The sequence below is a fragment of the Podarcis bocagei genome, assembly GCF_964188305.1.
Source record: "Podarcis bocagei genome assembly, chromosome: 2".
Taxonomy (NCBI): domain Eukaryota; kingdom Metazoa; phylum Chordata; class Lepidosauria; order Squamata; family Lacertidae; genus Podarcis; species Podarcis bocagei.
This window is the reverse complement of record NC_138126.1, coordinates 61,849,450-61,864,817: the sequence shown is the minus strand read 5'-3', so window position 1 is coordinate 61,864,817 and position 15,368 is coordinate 61,849,450. Positions and strand designations below refer to the sequence as shown.

The 15,368-nt window shown below is 42.3% G+C and overlaps 1 protein-coding gene across 3 annotated transcripts in view; it reads right to left on the bottom strand.

The window, feature by feature from the left end:
- RNF123 (ring finger protein 123) overlaps positions 1-15,368 on the bottom strand; it is a 97,393-nt gene that overhangs the window by 61,125 nt on the left and 20,900 nt on the right. For all 3 annotated transcript variants that reach the window (XM_081185821.1, XM_081185822.1, XM_081185823.1), the window contains exons 13-26: positions 15,046-15,171; positions 14,838-14,930; positions 14,569-14,642; positions 13,110-13,227; positions 12,766-12,865; positions 12,179-12,240; positions 9,960-10,031; positions 8,500-8,620; positions 7,936-8,037; positions 5,548-5,654; positions 2,991-3,183; positions 1,754-1,899; positions 940-1,023; positions 78-185 (exon numbers count right to left, since the gene is read on the bottom strand). In XM_081185821.1, coding sequence (XP_081041947.1) covers positions 78-185; positions 940-1,023; positions 1,754-1,899; positions 2,991-3,183; positions 5,548-5,654; positions 7,936-8,037; positions 8,500-8,620; positions 9,960-10,031; positions 12,179-12,240; positions 12,766-12,865; positions 13,110-13,227; positions 14,569-14,642; positions 14,838-14,930; positions 15,046-15,171 — 1,506 coding nt within the window. The remainder of the gene's footprint in view (positions 1-77; positions 186-939; positions 1,024-1,753; positions 1,900-2,990; positions 3,184-5,547; positions 5,655-7,935; positions 8,038-8,499; positions 8,621-9,959; positions 10,032-12,178; positions 12,241-12,765; positions 12,866-13,109; positions 13,228-14,568; positions 14,643-14,837; positions 14,931-15,045; positions 15,172-15,368) is intronic.

The following is a 15,368-nucleotide window of genomic DNA, read 5'->3' as shown; positions in this document are numbered from 1 at the left end:
AGGCCAGAACTGGAATTTATGGCCCAAGCTTAGGTGAGGCACCTCACTGATATTATATGTACTACTTTCCTTCTCACCTTTGAATAAATGGTAACGTTGATCCAAGCAAGTCGGCGACTCAGGTGATTAAGTTTCTCTGAGAAAACCTTCTGACTTTTCTCCAGTTCATCATGGATGTCTCTTCTCTGAATTGGACACAGAGGGTGGGGGATGAAGAGCAATGGTGCATATGTTTTCCTGCTTTCAGAAGCATGTACACAGCAAGTCCAGTACTTCACAAAAGCCTTATCACAATCACAGGATGTTCTTTTAATGTTGAGGAAAAGCATGAGCTGCCATGGTCTGCTTCACAAGGGGGTCATCCTTACACAGAGATCGGGTATACCATGGAGTCCCAGGCACACTTTGGCTAGCTACAGTGCACACAACTTTTTACACCTAACAACATCCAAGGAATCTTAACAGGAGGCAGTCTTGACACCAGTTCCACATTAGACACACCACCACAGAAGTTGAGAATCTATTCCAGTGATACTTTGGAAAGCAACTTCATTTAACAACTGCTCACACATGAACAGTGTAACACAGGAGACAAGAACTGATGCAAATTCATGACTCCCCTCCCACAAAGATAAAAACCATGTTTTGATGGAAAGGGAGTCAAAATCTTGCAGGAGTGTGTGGCTCTGAAGTTTACTTTAACACTCAAGGTGTTGTTGTTGTTTTAATCATTAATCATTAACTACACAAAACAACCATCCTATTTTAGCTAAATGGAGAATTAGCCACCATTGCTTCTCAGCCTGCCTTCAGAAAATCAGTGAGAGCAATAGAGTGCTGCTCAGCACCTGAATGATTCTCAAGAAAGAGAACAGCTTGCAGGCAATATAGGCCTATTTTAAGGGAGAGTGAATATAACTATCCCCGTGTTATTCTTACCCTCTTTGGGCATCGGCTAATCTTTTCTTCAGTGTCTTTCAGTGCCATAGCATACTCATTCACATCATCGGAAACACCTACCATCTAAAACACAAATAAGGGTCAGTAGTACCAGCTAGAGCTTTTCTGTACAGGTTATAGCACATACTGGATTATTTTCCAAACACTTGTGGCAGCATCAATACATTGCAGGGCCCAACTCCACAATGAGCCCCTCCCACCAGTCGCTTTCCTGGAGACAGATTTTCAGCCGACAGCCTATAGCAGAACTACGTAAGATGGCAGCAGACAGACCCACACCTCTGAAGGTGGGAGACTGCCAAAAGGCAGTAAAGCAGCAGGAGGCAGGGCAATTTCCCACAGAAAATTGGCAACTCTTGTTCTGTCAGCCGCTATCCCTGCTAAAGCTCTTCTCCCTCAAGGCTATTCCCTTGCAGCTAGACTCACTGCCAATCACAGATCTCTGCTTTGGGAAGGGGGAAAGAAGCAGCTGCAAGTGGGATACCAGTGAAGGGAATGGGGATCAGCATCCCTTCTCACACCTGCTACTCCTCAGAAGGAAATACATGCACATCTATTGTGTTACTGCTGAGTGGTGGCCAACCATGTTCAGAAAGTGCAGGTCTGCCACCAAAGGGTGTAGTTCCACCCAAAAGCAGAATGCAAGCAAGCATCGTGAGCTGGTATGGTGGCTGCAATCAAAAGCGCCCCACCCTCTCCCAGTGGGCCATGGTGTCTTTGTTAGTGTGAGTTCCAATCCCAGTTGTGAGAATGGGACAGGACTGAAAACTCCCCTGAAATGAATCCTGCTCACCTTACCAAGCTGCTGGTGCACGCTGAGGTTGTACATCATGACTATTCCATCCAAGATTTCCAAAAGAGAATTCTCAGTGATTGGTTGCTCTGGCTCTTCGGCAGGTCTCCCCAGTAAAAGGCCCTCATTTCCATGGCTGCCTTCAACTGTCATAAAAACAATGAAACATCCATCACTGTGAAGAAAATGGAACTAAGGCTGGTCTGGTATTCTCTCTTTTTTAACCATAAAGTTTTGTTAGCCTTTCTGTTCTGAAGGAAAACTTGAACAAACAGCTACCTCAAGTCACCAGACATCTTAGTTCAGCTGGTTCTGTTTTGAGGCATATGGACTATGCCTTTGAACCTACATTTATCCTTCTGAGCCTCATCATCCTGCAGTTTGGTTTACTAAAATAATTAAATATAACCTATTTAACACTGTTTACTCCCAGATCATTTGCACTGGCTACACAGTTCTGTTGCTTAGAAAGCACATAGCTTGAATTACAATCGTAGTCCTTTACAACAAATCCAGGCATGGGCTAGCATGCAGGTAGAAATCCTTTCCCTCAGTTAGAAGGCAGAACTTCGGGCTGAAATTATCTACCTACCTACCTACCTACCTACCTACCTACCTACCAATAAATAATTATTAGAGGATCGCAGAGCGATTTGCAGCATAAAAACACAAAAAATGCCTAATAACAAAGAAAACAATAACCACTATGACTCTACATTTGTTCTCATTTTGTAAACACCTGATCATGTTGAGAAGTCCAGTTGCTGTAATGATCTAAGCACTGTAAATGATTCAAGAGAGCTCTTATCTACGGTACCAATTATGAATTTAGGATGGCTGAGAACAATGAAGATCAGCTACAAGATACTTGCAAGACTATTGCTACCTTCAGATCTGGACCATTGTTTTAAAAAGAAAATGTTAACAAAATTTACCCAAACCCTACACAACCTGGAAATTACTGAATACATTAAAATTAAGGAACATGATTGGCAGCCACTCTCTTCTCATGGATTTCTTTGGAAAAACATTATTGCATAATATGTTTATGAAGAGCAACTGTCTGGAATTATAATGTTATTTCTGGAATACTACCACTCCCTCCTCCCTCCTCTCACCTTGTATCCTTCTCCCCCCCTTCCCTTTCTTGCTTTGATCTCTTCTCTCTTTTGTTGTTATTATTATTGCTTTTTGTGTATTAGAAAGGATTATATATATATATATGCACACTACTCACTGTCCTCCTCTGTCCGTTGTTCCATGTTCAACGTACGAACTTTAACTTTCTCCAAGGCACCTGGTGACCGCCTTGGAGTCATAAGGCTAACAGCTGCAGTGCTGAGAAAACGGTTAGCCCGCCCCAGGGTGGGTGAACTAAGCCAACTTGGTCTGGCCAAGGCACCTCCAATTGCCAGTGCCGCAGCTGGACGCTGAGAAAAAGAGAAATTGAGAGATATGAAGTAATATTTGTTCAGCTCTTTCTCTAACGGGAAGAATCAAGCTGGTTTGAATCATGCACAAATCTCCTTTAGGCTCATTTGTAGGACAAGTAGCTGAAATATTTCCTTCTCACTCATGGTAACCTAGAAGAAGAACCAGGGTCTCATACAGGCAAGCATAGCACAGGCAGATATTCAGGACAGGAAAACTTTTACTAGAGAGCACAATTTGTATCCTCATCAGTTATTTCAATAGGGTGGTTTTGAACTGACACACAACCCAGTTTACACAATCCACACTGCAAAATGCATCAGCTTGATTATGTATCAGCTGATGACTGGAATCAATCTTTTACGGGTCCAAACAGCAACTGGAGTGAAAGAATCAGCACTGGGCCAGACGTAATGGAAATACTGAGCTATCATGTGCTGTATGCTTCCAAATTCAAGGGACACAATATTCTTTACAACATGGTCTTATCAGAGGGTGCAGTCACAGATGGTGAAATTGTGCTCACATTGACATCCCTGTGAACTAGCAGACAAGTATCAACCATTCAAATTTCCTGGGCCCAGCATGGGGTATCCTTCCGTATTTTTAGGAGTGGGAAATCCTGACCACCTATAACCTTGCCCTTGAGAATCCCAAGGAGATAGAACTTTAGCCTGCAGTTTCTAAAGAGGAACACAAGACAAGCTGCAAGGCAACATGAAGACAAAAATGCAATTGAAGCCAAGCAAAACAAAAGAACTTTTCTTTCTTTGCACAGAGTACTTTCTTTAACAAACTGAATCCTTGAATTCCTCATCTTATCAGGCCTTGCATCACATTGTGTCAACAGTTCTCAAAGTTCTCAGAGTAGTAGCTGGTCTTGAGTTTCCACTGAACTTTTCCTGGGGTATATATAGAAGAGGCCTGAAGCCTTTAAAAGCACCCCCTGCCCAAGCTTTTCCCACACTTTACTGTGCTCTACAGATTTAGTCACCAAGTCACTATGGTGGCTGCCCCTGCCAACCTTTGGGAACCATCCTTCTCCCTAACATAAATATCTGTTTTCCTGAGTTTTCTGCAAATTATAGATAATTTGGAAATGGGAATCTTTCGCTTCGTAGCAGGCTTTTTCATTAAGCAGAAAATGGAAGTAGAGGCTGACACTGCTTCTCATGTGAAGTGAGATAAAACCCACCCTCTGCTAGCAAGGGCAAGTGAAGTCTTGGGGCAGGACTTTTCTGTCATTTTACATTATGCTTTAGAAAAGGCAAGAAGTGACGGGATCCCCCTTCATTGCTTTCCCCTTCTATATGAGTTTGTTGTCAAGTGATCCCCTCTTGTTCCACACCAGCCATTGGGGAAGGAGAAAGCAACAAGGGGGCCTCCACCCTGCTTCTTTCATTTCCAAAGTCTTACAGGCTTCATGCAGGATTTTTGTAGAAGGCACTCACTACTTCTGCAAATCCTGCCATTTCCCCAAGTTCTCTGTGTTTGCCAGGAGATTCAGGACAGGGGGCAGGAAAGAGGAGACTGGTGGAAACCATAAACAACAGGTGACAACTGTGTCAAATCAACACATGGGGCCTTCTATATAAAATCATGTTGCAGTTTCCCTTATATTTGTTTCTGATATTAGAACTTCCCGACTCAAACTGCAGAGTCATCACTACAATCTTTGGCAAGCCCAAATCCTGACTCAGATGTCTGTGTTAGGACCAACAGCAACTAGCGTTCAATCAGCATTCTTGGCATTCTCAGGTTAAGAGTGTAACGCTGCTGACTAATGAGAAATGCAGAGCTGTTGCAGCTTTAAGTGACCATCAGATCTTGCTAAACAGAGAACTCTCCATTAGCCTGTAAAATTCTGGGCCTGCAGTAGAGCCAACAGGTTTAAAATTAATATAAAAGACCTGAGAAAATAAAAAGGTCTTTGCTTGGCACTGAAGGAGAACGAAGCAGGTGCCTGGCCAACTGCTTTGGAAAGAGCATCCCATCACTGGGGTCCAAACACTGAGAAGTCCCTCTCCCTGCTAGCCTCCCACCTCAGGTAACTTTGTTTTCAGAACTGTCCCCTGGCCTAAATATGTCTGATTATAGCCCCTTAGAGTCAGGATTTTGGGCTGGATTCCGATGTACACTTTGCTATGGCACCATTAGACTGCTGTACAACCAATACATTCAACACAAATCTTAGAAAGGCGAATTTCTTAGGTACAATGCATAAAAGTCTCTCTTTACTTCTCCCATCCATTCAAAACAAATTTCTGCTTCCAGGAGGTTCAGTGCTCCTCCATCCTTCCTTATAGACTCCATTGACAGCTGCCTAAGTTAAAACTCATTGCACATGGCATTGTTAGGCTCACTTGTGCTGTTGACACTGCTGACTCTTCATCTTCATCGAGATCATCCATTGTCACCGCCTGAAGTTCTGCAGGGTCAATCAGAATATTTGCCTTTGAAGCAAGCTCATCTGTATGAATAAAATATCAAATACATTCACTGCTAGGTATAATTACCTATGCACATTCAATTTACCACATGCCTTATTTGCATATTCTTATTCTTATTATTATTACTGTATACCCCCACCATTTTCCTGGTGGGACTCAAAGCAGCAGTACAGCTACCAGAAGCTCAAAGTGCAACACATCAGAAGTGTCAATACTGCTACTGTGTCTTCACTAAGGCTGCAATCCTATGCACAGTGGGACTTGCTGAATTCAGTGGGATGTACCTCTGAGTATACACCCATAGGACTGCACTGTAAATGATCAGATCTGGTGGCAAAGGCATAGAAGAGGATCAACGCTCTTCCCAGCCATTTGTCCACTCAAAAACTCCCCCAAAGATAAAATATACTAGAACCTGTATTTTTTTTTATTTCTCAGGAAGAAAAGCACCTGGAGAGGCCAAATTTGAGTGGAGAAATAGCTGGGAAAGAAAACGCTAAAGCATCTGTTATGCACTTTTTTAAAAAAGGTATTAAGTGGCGTGGGACGGCCCATTGCCAGTAGTCATTCTATATAGACTTAGAACATGCTGTGAAAAATCAAATATGGTTAGGTATGCATTTTTGGGTACAGAAAGTATTGATCTAATGTGTAGAGACCTTTTCTATTCTAATTAATTCAAGAAGCTTCTGGAAGCTTCTCTGTGTGATACAAGCTGGAAGTTTGTAGCTGACAAGCAAGATACTATTCTGTCTAGAAACAAGCAGAAGATTCCTGATGTTTTGGTTATTCCTTCAGAGAAGATGAGCAGCCGTTTCAAACTGGTTCTGTTATCTTTTTCTGTCATGTTGACTAGAAGAACAGGCCAGAAGGAGCCTGAGTTTCTCTTTTCTTCTGGTGTGGTGCTTTGTATATAACATGCTTAGTGCTAAGGTTTCAGTCTTATTGTAAGTTATTGTAAGTTTAAGTTTAGTCTGCTGCAACTGGATTTCTTATGGATTGTGCCAACCTTGAAGACATATGGATTTGTGACTATTATGCTCATTTACCTTCAGTAGTAAAGCTCTGCTGGATGAAGAATTAATTGCCTTTGGGAATCCTGCAATGTGTTTCAAGTTTTTACTCTGCTAACTTTATGATGAAGTCTGCTCTAGATCAATATGAGCAGTACTAAATAACAAATATGCTTTCTGACACCTATACATACACATACACACACACACACACACACACACACACACACACACACACACACACACCATATTGTTATGCTTTATTGTTTTACCTATAAACAGACAACTGAAGGGTAGTATTTTTTTTAATGACTAAAATAAAATGCTCCCAAATGCAAACTGTACTTTTTCCAGATCGTGTTACTGATTCTAATAGCTATTTCCTTTTGTGTACGTTTTGCCTTGGAGGCTGCTCCCAAGGCAGAGAAAGGAGCATCCAGACCCTAGGTGGAATGGACAAGTCAGTCCAATAAGAGCCAAAAAATTGGGTAGGGAAATCTTGGGTCTCCCCCAGGGTGAACAAAAACAAGATTCATAAAAGGGTCACACACAATCTTCAAAATGTAATTTGGAGCTTGTATTTCATATTCTCTTATCTCTACCAAGCAGATGGCCAAGCAGCCCCAGTGCCCTAAAGCCTGGCTCTGCTGATCTGAAGAGCACCTGAAAGAGGAAGAAGCAAGTCCTAATTGGAATCTCACAGGCCAAGAGGCATCAGCTGCCACTTTATCTTCAAGTCCCAGGAGAGCAGTTCTTGTTTTTAGCTTCAGAGGCCGTACACATATCCTTGAAGAGGACTGAGCTATTTAAATTAGCTAGAATAGATTTGCATGTAAATTAACAAGTCAAAAAAATTACCACACTTATGTCATGGCTGCTATTTGATAATCAAGTTAAAATACATAGTTTTAAAGGAAGGTCACAAGTGAAGACAACTAAGCCTTTGAAGAAGATGCCAAGTTAGCATCTGCCTGTTTGAGCAAATAAATGACATTCTGAGTTTCCAGTATCCCTGGTACAGTATTTAACAAAGTGAAAATAGAAAAGGACCTTTCTCACCTTGCCGGGATCACTTAGGGGACCTAGAAACCAGCAGGCTTCTGAGTCCAAGTACCAGGCAGAACCAAAGCTTTCACACACAGATACGTAGCTCCACAAAGAAATGAAGCTAATTCTGTGACACTCCTGCCCCATCTTTTACTTCCCTCAATAATTTGCTCCTGCAACAGATTTTCCACATCATATGCTTCCACATGAATTAATGGAACACAACAAAACAAGCACTTGCCTTTGAGGGTCTTCTTGAGATGAGACAAGAGTCCCCCAAGTCGCTGGAGGTCAAAGTAATCCACCTTCCCATTATAGAAGAGCTGAGGGGGGACATATGCATCTGTGGGGAAAGATGTTTTATATGCATTTACGGAGAAGGCCAAAGGAAGCTAATCTTCAATGAGTGCAAATAATCAGGGCCACAGTTACAAGACATCCACCTGCCCTAGCCAACTCTCCCTCTGCTATAAGGGGGAAGAGAAGTAAACAGAGCACGGAAAATTGGTACTAAACAAAGAAAGCTAAAATGCATTCACACATAGCCCCTTTGAGGAGCTATGGCAAGGCAAGCATTCTGATGAAGATGACTTTCTTCTCTGCTACATGTCTGCACAACAGTGAGGACTAGGTCCACTTTTGGATGGGCATTGTTTCACTGTGGGATGCAAAATGTAAGAAACGTTGTCTTGAATGTCTCTAATTTTGCATTTTTGGGTGAAGAGATAGAATTTGGTTACACACAACTCCAGAAATTCCTGGATACCAAAACCAATATTCCCATTTGTGCATCTTTGGAAATTACCTTCACTGCTCATTGCTAAAGAGTTCTTCATGTTGTACTCATCCCAGTAATGTTTCAAGGCCGAGATGAGTCGATGCAAGAAGCACACCATATACTCTGGAGGACACAGCACAGTCAGATTCTAAGGACAAAAAACGACAAGGCTCTACTGTTAACAGAACAGTAGAGGAGCCATGCTGAACTGAGCTTCTCCATCCCCTCAGATGTGTGTGATGCACACCCTTGCCTATAGCATTCCCCAGGCAACACAGAACATTTCCAGTAACTGACAGAGTCAATATCCATCACTGATTCTCACCTGTTTCCCAACAAGAAAGAGCAAGCACGTATCTTCCCTTCAAAGCATAGTAGCACAGTACATCAAGAAAAGAGATGCTGAGGCAACCTGGTGGCCCCAAGGCATGTTAGCAAGCGCCAGTAAGCACATTTCCCTCACTGCCAGAAAAGACTGGCACTGAAACAACAGAACACTCCCAGTCAGGAAAGAACTAAAAGTCCATGTCAAAGAGGTGACACCTTCACTTAGATTTACTGAGAGACTTTTAAGGCATGGCTGAGTGTGCTCTGCTAAGCAAGACTCAAAATGACATACTAAGAAAAATTGAATTCAGGAACCTTCAGTAAGTTATGCAAAGTTTTAATTAATTGCATAGAAATAATAATTCATTGTAGTAATGGACAGGGGCATCAAGTTTTATAGGGTGACAAAACCCTGAAAACTCTGACAGCTGCATTATCCCACTTTCCTTTAGCTTCTGTGATTTCACCATGATTTGCATTTAGGCTTCAAGACCCACTTTTAAAACCAAGACTTCTGTTCAAGAATGTGCAATCAATACAAAGTGTGTGCTAATTCCCCACAGATACCATTTCTTTTATGAAGTTATAACTTGACTGCTCTTCCCTTCCAGGTATCTTAAGCTATTTCTTTACATTCTGTTAAAAAAGATGAGATTCCTAGCATAATTGTTCTGCCACCAATATCCTAGGAAGGCAGTCAATGGGGAACAGAGGTATAGGGATATAAAGGGGGGGTGGAGTGTCAGAACTGAAGCCTAGCTTTGCAGATCTGAAGAGCATTGTCTGTCAGAGTGAAGAGAACTGACATTGTCAGATAACAAAACCAAACTGAATAGAATGTAAGGAGTGACCATGTGTTCGTATTGCATGAGTTGAGGGGCCTTGATAAAGAAATCATTCACTTTGAACTCGACACCTTGGTAAACCATTGATGTGTGGAAATTTCCTAATTTCTGCCCCGGAAAACCAGTAGCATGGAGTCCATCAGCCCAAAATTTAAGAAGTCATTACACACTCAACAAGGCACCTATACTGTCCAAGCTGCAAACATGTCTGCAGCTACGGCTTCTGACAGATATAAGATTGTGTCCTTCTTCAGACTCTCCAACAGAAAGTGTGACAGAAGTCAAAGTGGAATGAAGATACTGTTCTCAACTTACCCCTCGGTTGCTGGCATTTTCCTGCAGAAACTTGCGGAACTTATTTAGAAAGATGTATCTGGAAGCTCCTCCCTGAAACAACCAGTGTTTAAAGTCAGTTGAATCATAGAATCATAGAGTTGGAAGAGACCACAAGGGCCATTGAGTCCAACCCCCTGCCAAGCAGGAAACACCATCAGAGCACTCCTGACATATGGTTGTCAAGCCTCTGCTTAAAGACCTCCAAAGAAGGAGACTCCACCACACTCCTTGGCAGCAAATTCCACTGTTGAACAGTTCTTACTGTCAGGAAGTTCTTCCTAATGTTTAGGTGGAATCTTCTTTCTTGTAGTTTGGATCCATTGCTCCGCGTCCGCTTCTCTGGAGCAGCAGAAAACAACCTTTCTCCCTCCTCTATATGACATCCTTTTATATATTTGAACATGGCTATCATATCACCCCTTAACCTCCTCTTCTCCAGGCTAAGTCCTTAAAGACAAGTGTATACATGTATTCTCATAACTTGCTAGACTTGCACTAAGCTGAGGGAATTGCTGTCTGCTGCTGTCTTGTTTCAAACGGCTGTTTTAAAATAAATTGGAGTTCAGTTTGAATTGTATATCTGGTTTTGTTATTACTTATTACTGCTTGTTTTATGAGCTGCCCTGTGGGTTCTACTGGGCCACATAGGCATTATATAAATCGATTTTTTAAAAAGAATTCTCAAGAGCTGCAACATCAAGTGATGGCCATCACAGACCAAGAACCACACACAAACCTTTTCATTAGGATACACACTTCATAATGCAGCCTGCTTTGGGGTGACATCAACTGGAGCACTGTTGCACTTGTGTTTTTGAGTTAAAGAGATCCACCTCACATGATTGGTTTTGAAACATCAACGGAAGACATTTTTATTTACCCAAGAATTTACTGTTTAAAACTGAGAGGCTGAATACTTAAGCAGTAACAGTATGAGTTTCAAACTGATTTTTTTATTAAATTCTTTATATTCTAGATGCTTTGTGGGGGGTTTTGGATGGTTGATGTGTGTTGTTTCCAGCTCCTCTGGAAGTTTGGTGATTTACAAACATCCTAAATAAATAAGTCACCAGTCATTACTTCAAAGAAAATTCCTCTTCAATGGAGGCAGCTCACATGATCAGTTGTGAGTCATTTAGTGATGAGGAGAGTGTGATATACTGCACATGCATGCATGAAACCTATCCTAAAGTCCAGTTACATAGTAGTGTTCTTTGGCTGCCTATCCTCAGAGAAGTCACCTTGTATGAATGCCCTGCTCGCCTCCATTACTAGCTTTTTTGGCTGCTGTACAGAAATCCAGTTCCCTAATCAAGAAGTCCATTCAGGATATGTACAGTTCCACACTGCCATCATTTGGTCGCCAGTGCAAAGGAGATGTTCATAAATCATTTATCTAGGCCTTTATTAGGAGTCCCACCTAACCGCATTAGCTCTTAGAAATTCCACTCATATTCTCAGCATTATCATTTCACACAGACTCATGAGATGCCAGGGTACTGGGCAGGAGTCATTAGCCTGTGTGCCCTGTATCCAATAAACAATGTTGTCAGGTTTAGAATTGTACCCAGTAGAGAAGATCAGCTGCTAATAGCCTAATCTGAGCAAACAGCTTCTAGTGTACAATAGTTTGAGCCTCCTCACTACATTTAATATCAGGCTATCAGAAATGAATGTGGTATTCATTTGTTACTATTACAATGATTACTTATTATACTTCTTTCCCAGCCATCACCAGAAGGTACCAGAACTGATTTATAGTGCATTATAACAATGTAAAAGGCAAGACAATTTACAATCAGAGGAAGACAGTGGGTGCAACAGAATATATAATTTAGGTGTTAGATGCCAGGGTAAAGTGTTGAGTCTTCAACATATGACGAAAGCTATATAATAAAGAGTATCAGACACATCTCTGCAGGGAAGAAATTCCACGGCTCAGGGGCTGCCACGGAGAATGCCCTCTCCCGGGTTTCCACCTCCTGAACTTCCAAGTGCCAATCTTAACAAACAAAAGAGGTTTGTACGGAAGGAGACAGTCTTCCAGATATATGGGGCCTCAGCTTTCAGGTGACTAAATCTTGTTTTATGGTGAGATGCAGGCAAGTCCCTTTGAGGATACATGACAACCTCAAAAAGCAAGCTGCTCTCCAGTGTGACTGAAATACTCTGCAGATAATATATGCAATCATCCTTACCCCACCATGGTCTTTATTGTTCAACAGCAACTTCAGTATCTGCACTTGGAGTTCCTCCACCACTAAGAATAAAAAGGACCGGAAATAATAAACACTGCGTCAGGTAGCAGCCATCACCACATTGCTACAGAGAAACTGACAGTGGCCATATTCAAGCCCTGCATAGAAACTCCCAAGAAGAAACTGACTTTCCCAAATTATTATACACATCAGTTTGTTGAGCTACACTCCCCAAGTGGCTCTGGACAGTCTTTGGAATGACAGGAGGTAAAAACATTATCAGCGGAAAACTTAGTGCTGTTTCTAAACGAAGTTACTAGTATTGCATTTGCAAGCAGGGGTGCCAATGGCACCTGTAACACAGCACTGCCCAGCTAATATTTTATAGCATTTGTTTATTCAAATATTTCAAATGTGGGTGTCCTGGCACAAAAGGCAGTATACAAATGCGATAAATTAATTAATCGTGGCATGCAATTATTTCTCCATTCTCTGTGAAAGCTGTGCTCTAGGACTGATCGATATGGCTTCATGCCATATTCTAAATTGCCCATGAGATTTTGAACGCCACTATCCCATCCTCAGACCTTCAATGCGCTTCTTGAGCCGCTGGCATCCTCTTTCATACGCTCGCCTCCTCAGTCTCTCCTCAGCAGTCTCATCTTTTATCTCTTTACTTTCTTTGCCCTGTGTTTAAAAGAGACGAGGTTAACAGAGTTGTTAGCAGAAGCCAAAAAGGATGGACAGGAAGGGCTGCAAATGCTCATGAACGCAAACACAGCTAATAAGAGAATGCAGCTGTATAAAGGTGCTAAACAAATGGTCATTTGCATAAGCTATTATGTGCAGAAAACACCTAGATAAAGCCAACATCTCTGCAGTTAAGCTGAAGGCCCTTAAATCGACCAGCAGTGGGCGCCATATTCCTCACCTCTTTGTTGAAGCGGTTTGGCCACCAAGTGGTGGGAATGAGCTCCTGTAAACCAGCCTCCTCCACACGCAAAGGACTCTTGATGTAAAAAAACACAACTGAGCGGAGCACATCAAATCTGCAGAGAGTTAAGGGAGTTGTGTGGTAGTTCATATAGATGCACCTGTGGGATCTATGTCACAAGCAGCATCCCTGCAATAAGTTAAGAATAACTCCACACAGGACCACGTGAAAAAAATTAGATTTCCTGAAAACAAGTCAACTCCATAGGGTACTTGGAAACTATAATGACTGTATCGTGCAGCAAGAAGGGTATTTGGGGGGAATGAAAGAAGAGGTGAAAAACTGTGAAAGGAACGTCTGCAACTTTTTGCTTATTTTCATCAGCTTCCAATGCATGGGGACATTGAAGCAGCTATCCACCCCACTTCCCCCATGTTAGCAATCTGCTGCTGAGACCACCTTGTGTATGTTCTCAAAGCTGTTACAGAATTTGTGCTTTTATGGTCGGTCTCGAGTGATGCTACTGAGACAGAAGCCACACCCTTCCAAATAATTGGGATAATTACAAAAGGCACATGGGGAAGGGAAGCAAAGGAATAATGATCAGCTCATACATAGATGTTATTTAACTACTGTCAATGAACAGAGCATTTATCTAGCAGGGTAGGCCAGGTAGGTGTATAGTGTTGGAAGAGAGAATAAGTGAAAAATAATCCTCTGGGCATGCTGGCTGTTCCATGAATGCAGCCAGTCTACTTTTGGAGAACACTGGGATCAGATTTGAATATTAAGGGGAGAGACCCCAGCTCCGTGGCACAACAAACACTTGCCTGCAGAAGAATCCAGGTTCAATCCCTGGCATTGCCAGTTAAAATATCAGGCAGCAGGTGATGGAAAAGACCCTCTCTGCCTGACAGCCACTGCTAGTCAGAGCAGGCAATACAGAGTAGGCAAAAAAAGATGGTGGCAGTGGTGAAGTTAACAAGAAGCAGGGGTTATTTTGGCTAGTCTGGCTGCCTCTCTCTGGTCCCATGGCACAGAATATAGCCCAAGTTATCACGGTTATATGTTTCCCTGAAAGTGAAAGAAACTGAATCTGAATGTATGCAAAGAATGGTTGATACAGTAAAGTGTGATCTCAAGGACCTCAGAGTGAAGATGCAGCCATTTTGCCTTGGTCAAACCCTTCCTCTCCAATTTGTGCAGAGGCACTCCTGAGCTGCACCTGGTAGTAAGGAAATAGCAACACTAAGATATAGAAGCGACTAGGGCCTCTTAAATTTAGCTGCAGGTGTGTGCAGTCACAGGAAAAAAAGAAACCACCTCCTGTTACCGGGTGGTGCTTCTCTAGGGCCTACACATGAATCTTTTTGTCTGTCTGAGCAAGTTTGTACCATCAGGGGATTTGGATGTATGTGAAAAATATTGCGTCTTTTAAAAAAATAAAAAAGGATACAGGACATTGTGAAGCAGGTACTTCCTGGATTTCTCATGCTTCAGGATAGCAATAGTGAGACGGAGGTAGTGAATCTGGATAGAGAAGAAGAAAAAAGGGAAATCAAGATAAGATGCAGTGATATGTGAGGAAGAGCTCTTAAAACAGCATATTTAAAATGTCTTACAACATTTGCAAAGCTGTAAGCAGTCAGCCAAAGCAGCTCCCCTCTCACTGCATGAACTTTGTTCTTAAGGGTTTCTACCGGTGTTTAACAGAATAATACTCACCTGTAAGCCTAGATCAGGAACAATGGGAGAGAAGCGGTATGCCCTGAGCAGGGACATCAGCAGCTGCTTGAGGCATTCATGCACTTCGTAATCCTGAGGGAGGAAAGAAACACTTTCTTACTCAATAGGAAAGAAGATACTGGGTCAGGGAGTTCCTCTGGAGAAAGGAAGCTCTTTCCTTGAGAGTAAAAGCACTCCAGCAGCTCACCTCCATGAGAAGCCACATGAGATCCAACAACTGCTGTATAAGAGGGTGCGCTTCCACAGACCCTCCTCCTTCCAGGATGCTGAGTAGGAAGTTCATAAGCACATCTTCCACCAAGTACACTTTGCACTGCAGAAAAGAATTCATTAAAGCAGAAGACTTAACAGACTAGCTTTATCATGATGCTGCAGCAGAGTCAAGAACAGTGAATACTCTGTGCTGCTGCAGCTCTGAGGGGGCTCACAGCAGCCGTTTCCCTAGACTACATTGAGAACTCCAAGGACAGGTTGTCCCACATCCCAACAATGTCCCTTTACTCAGGATCC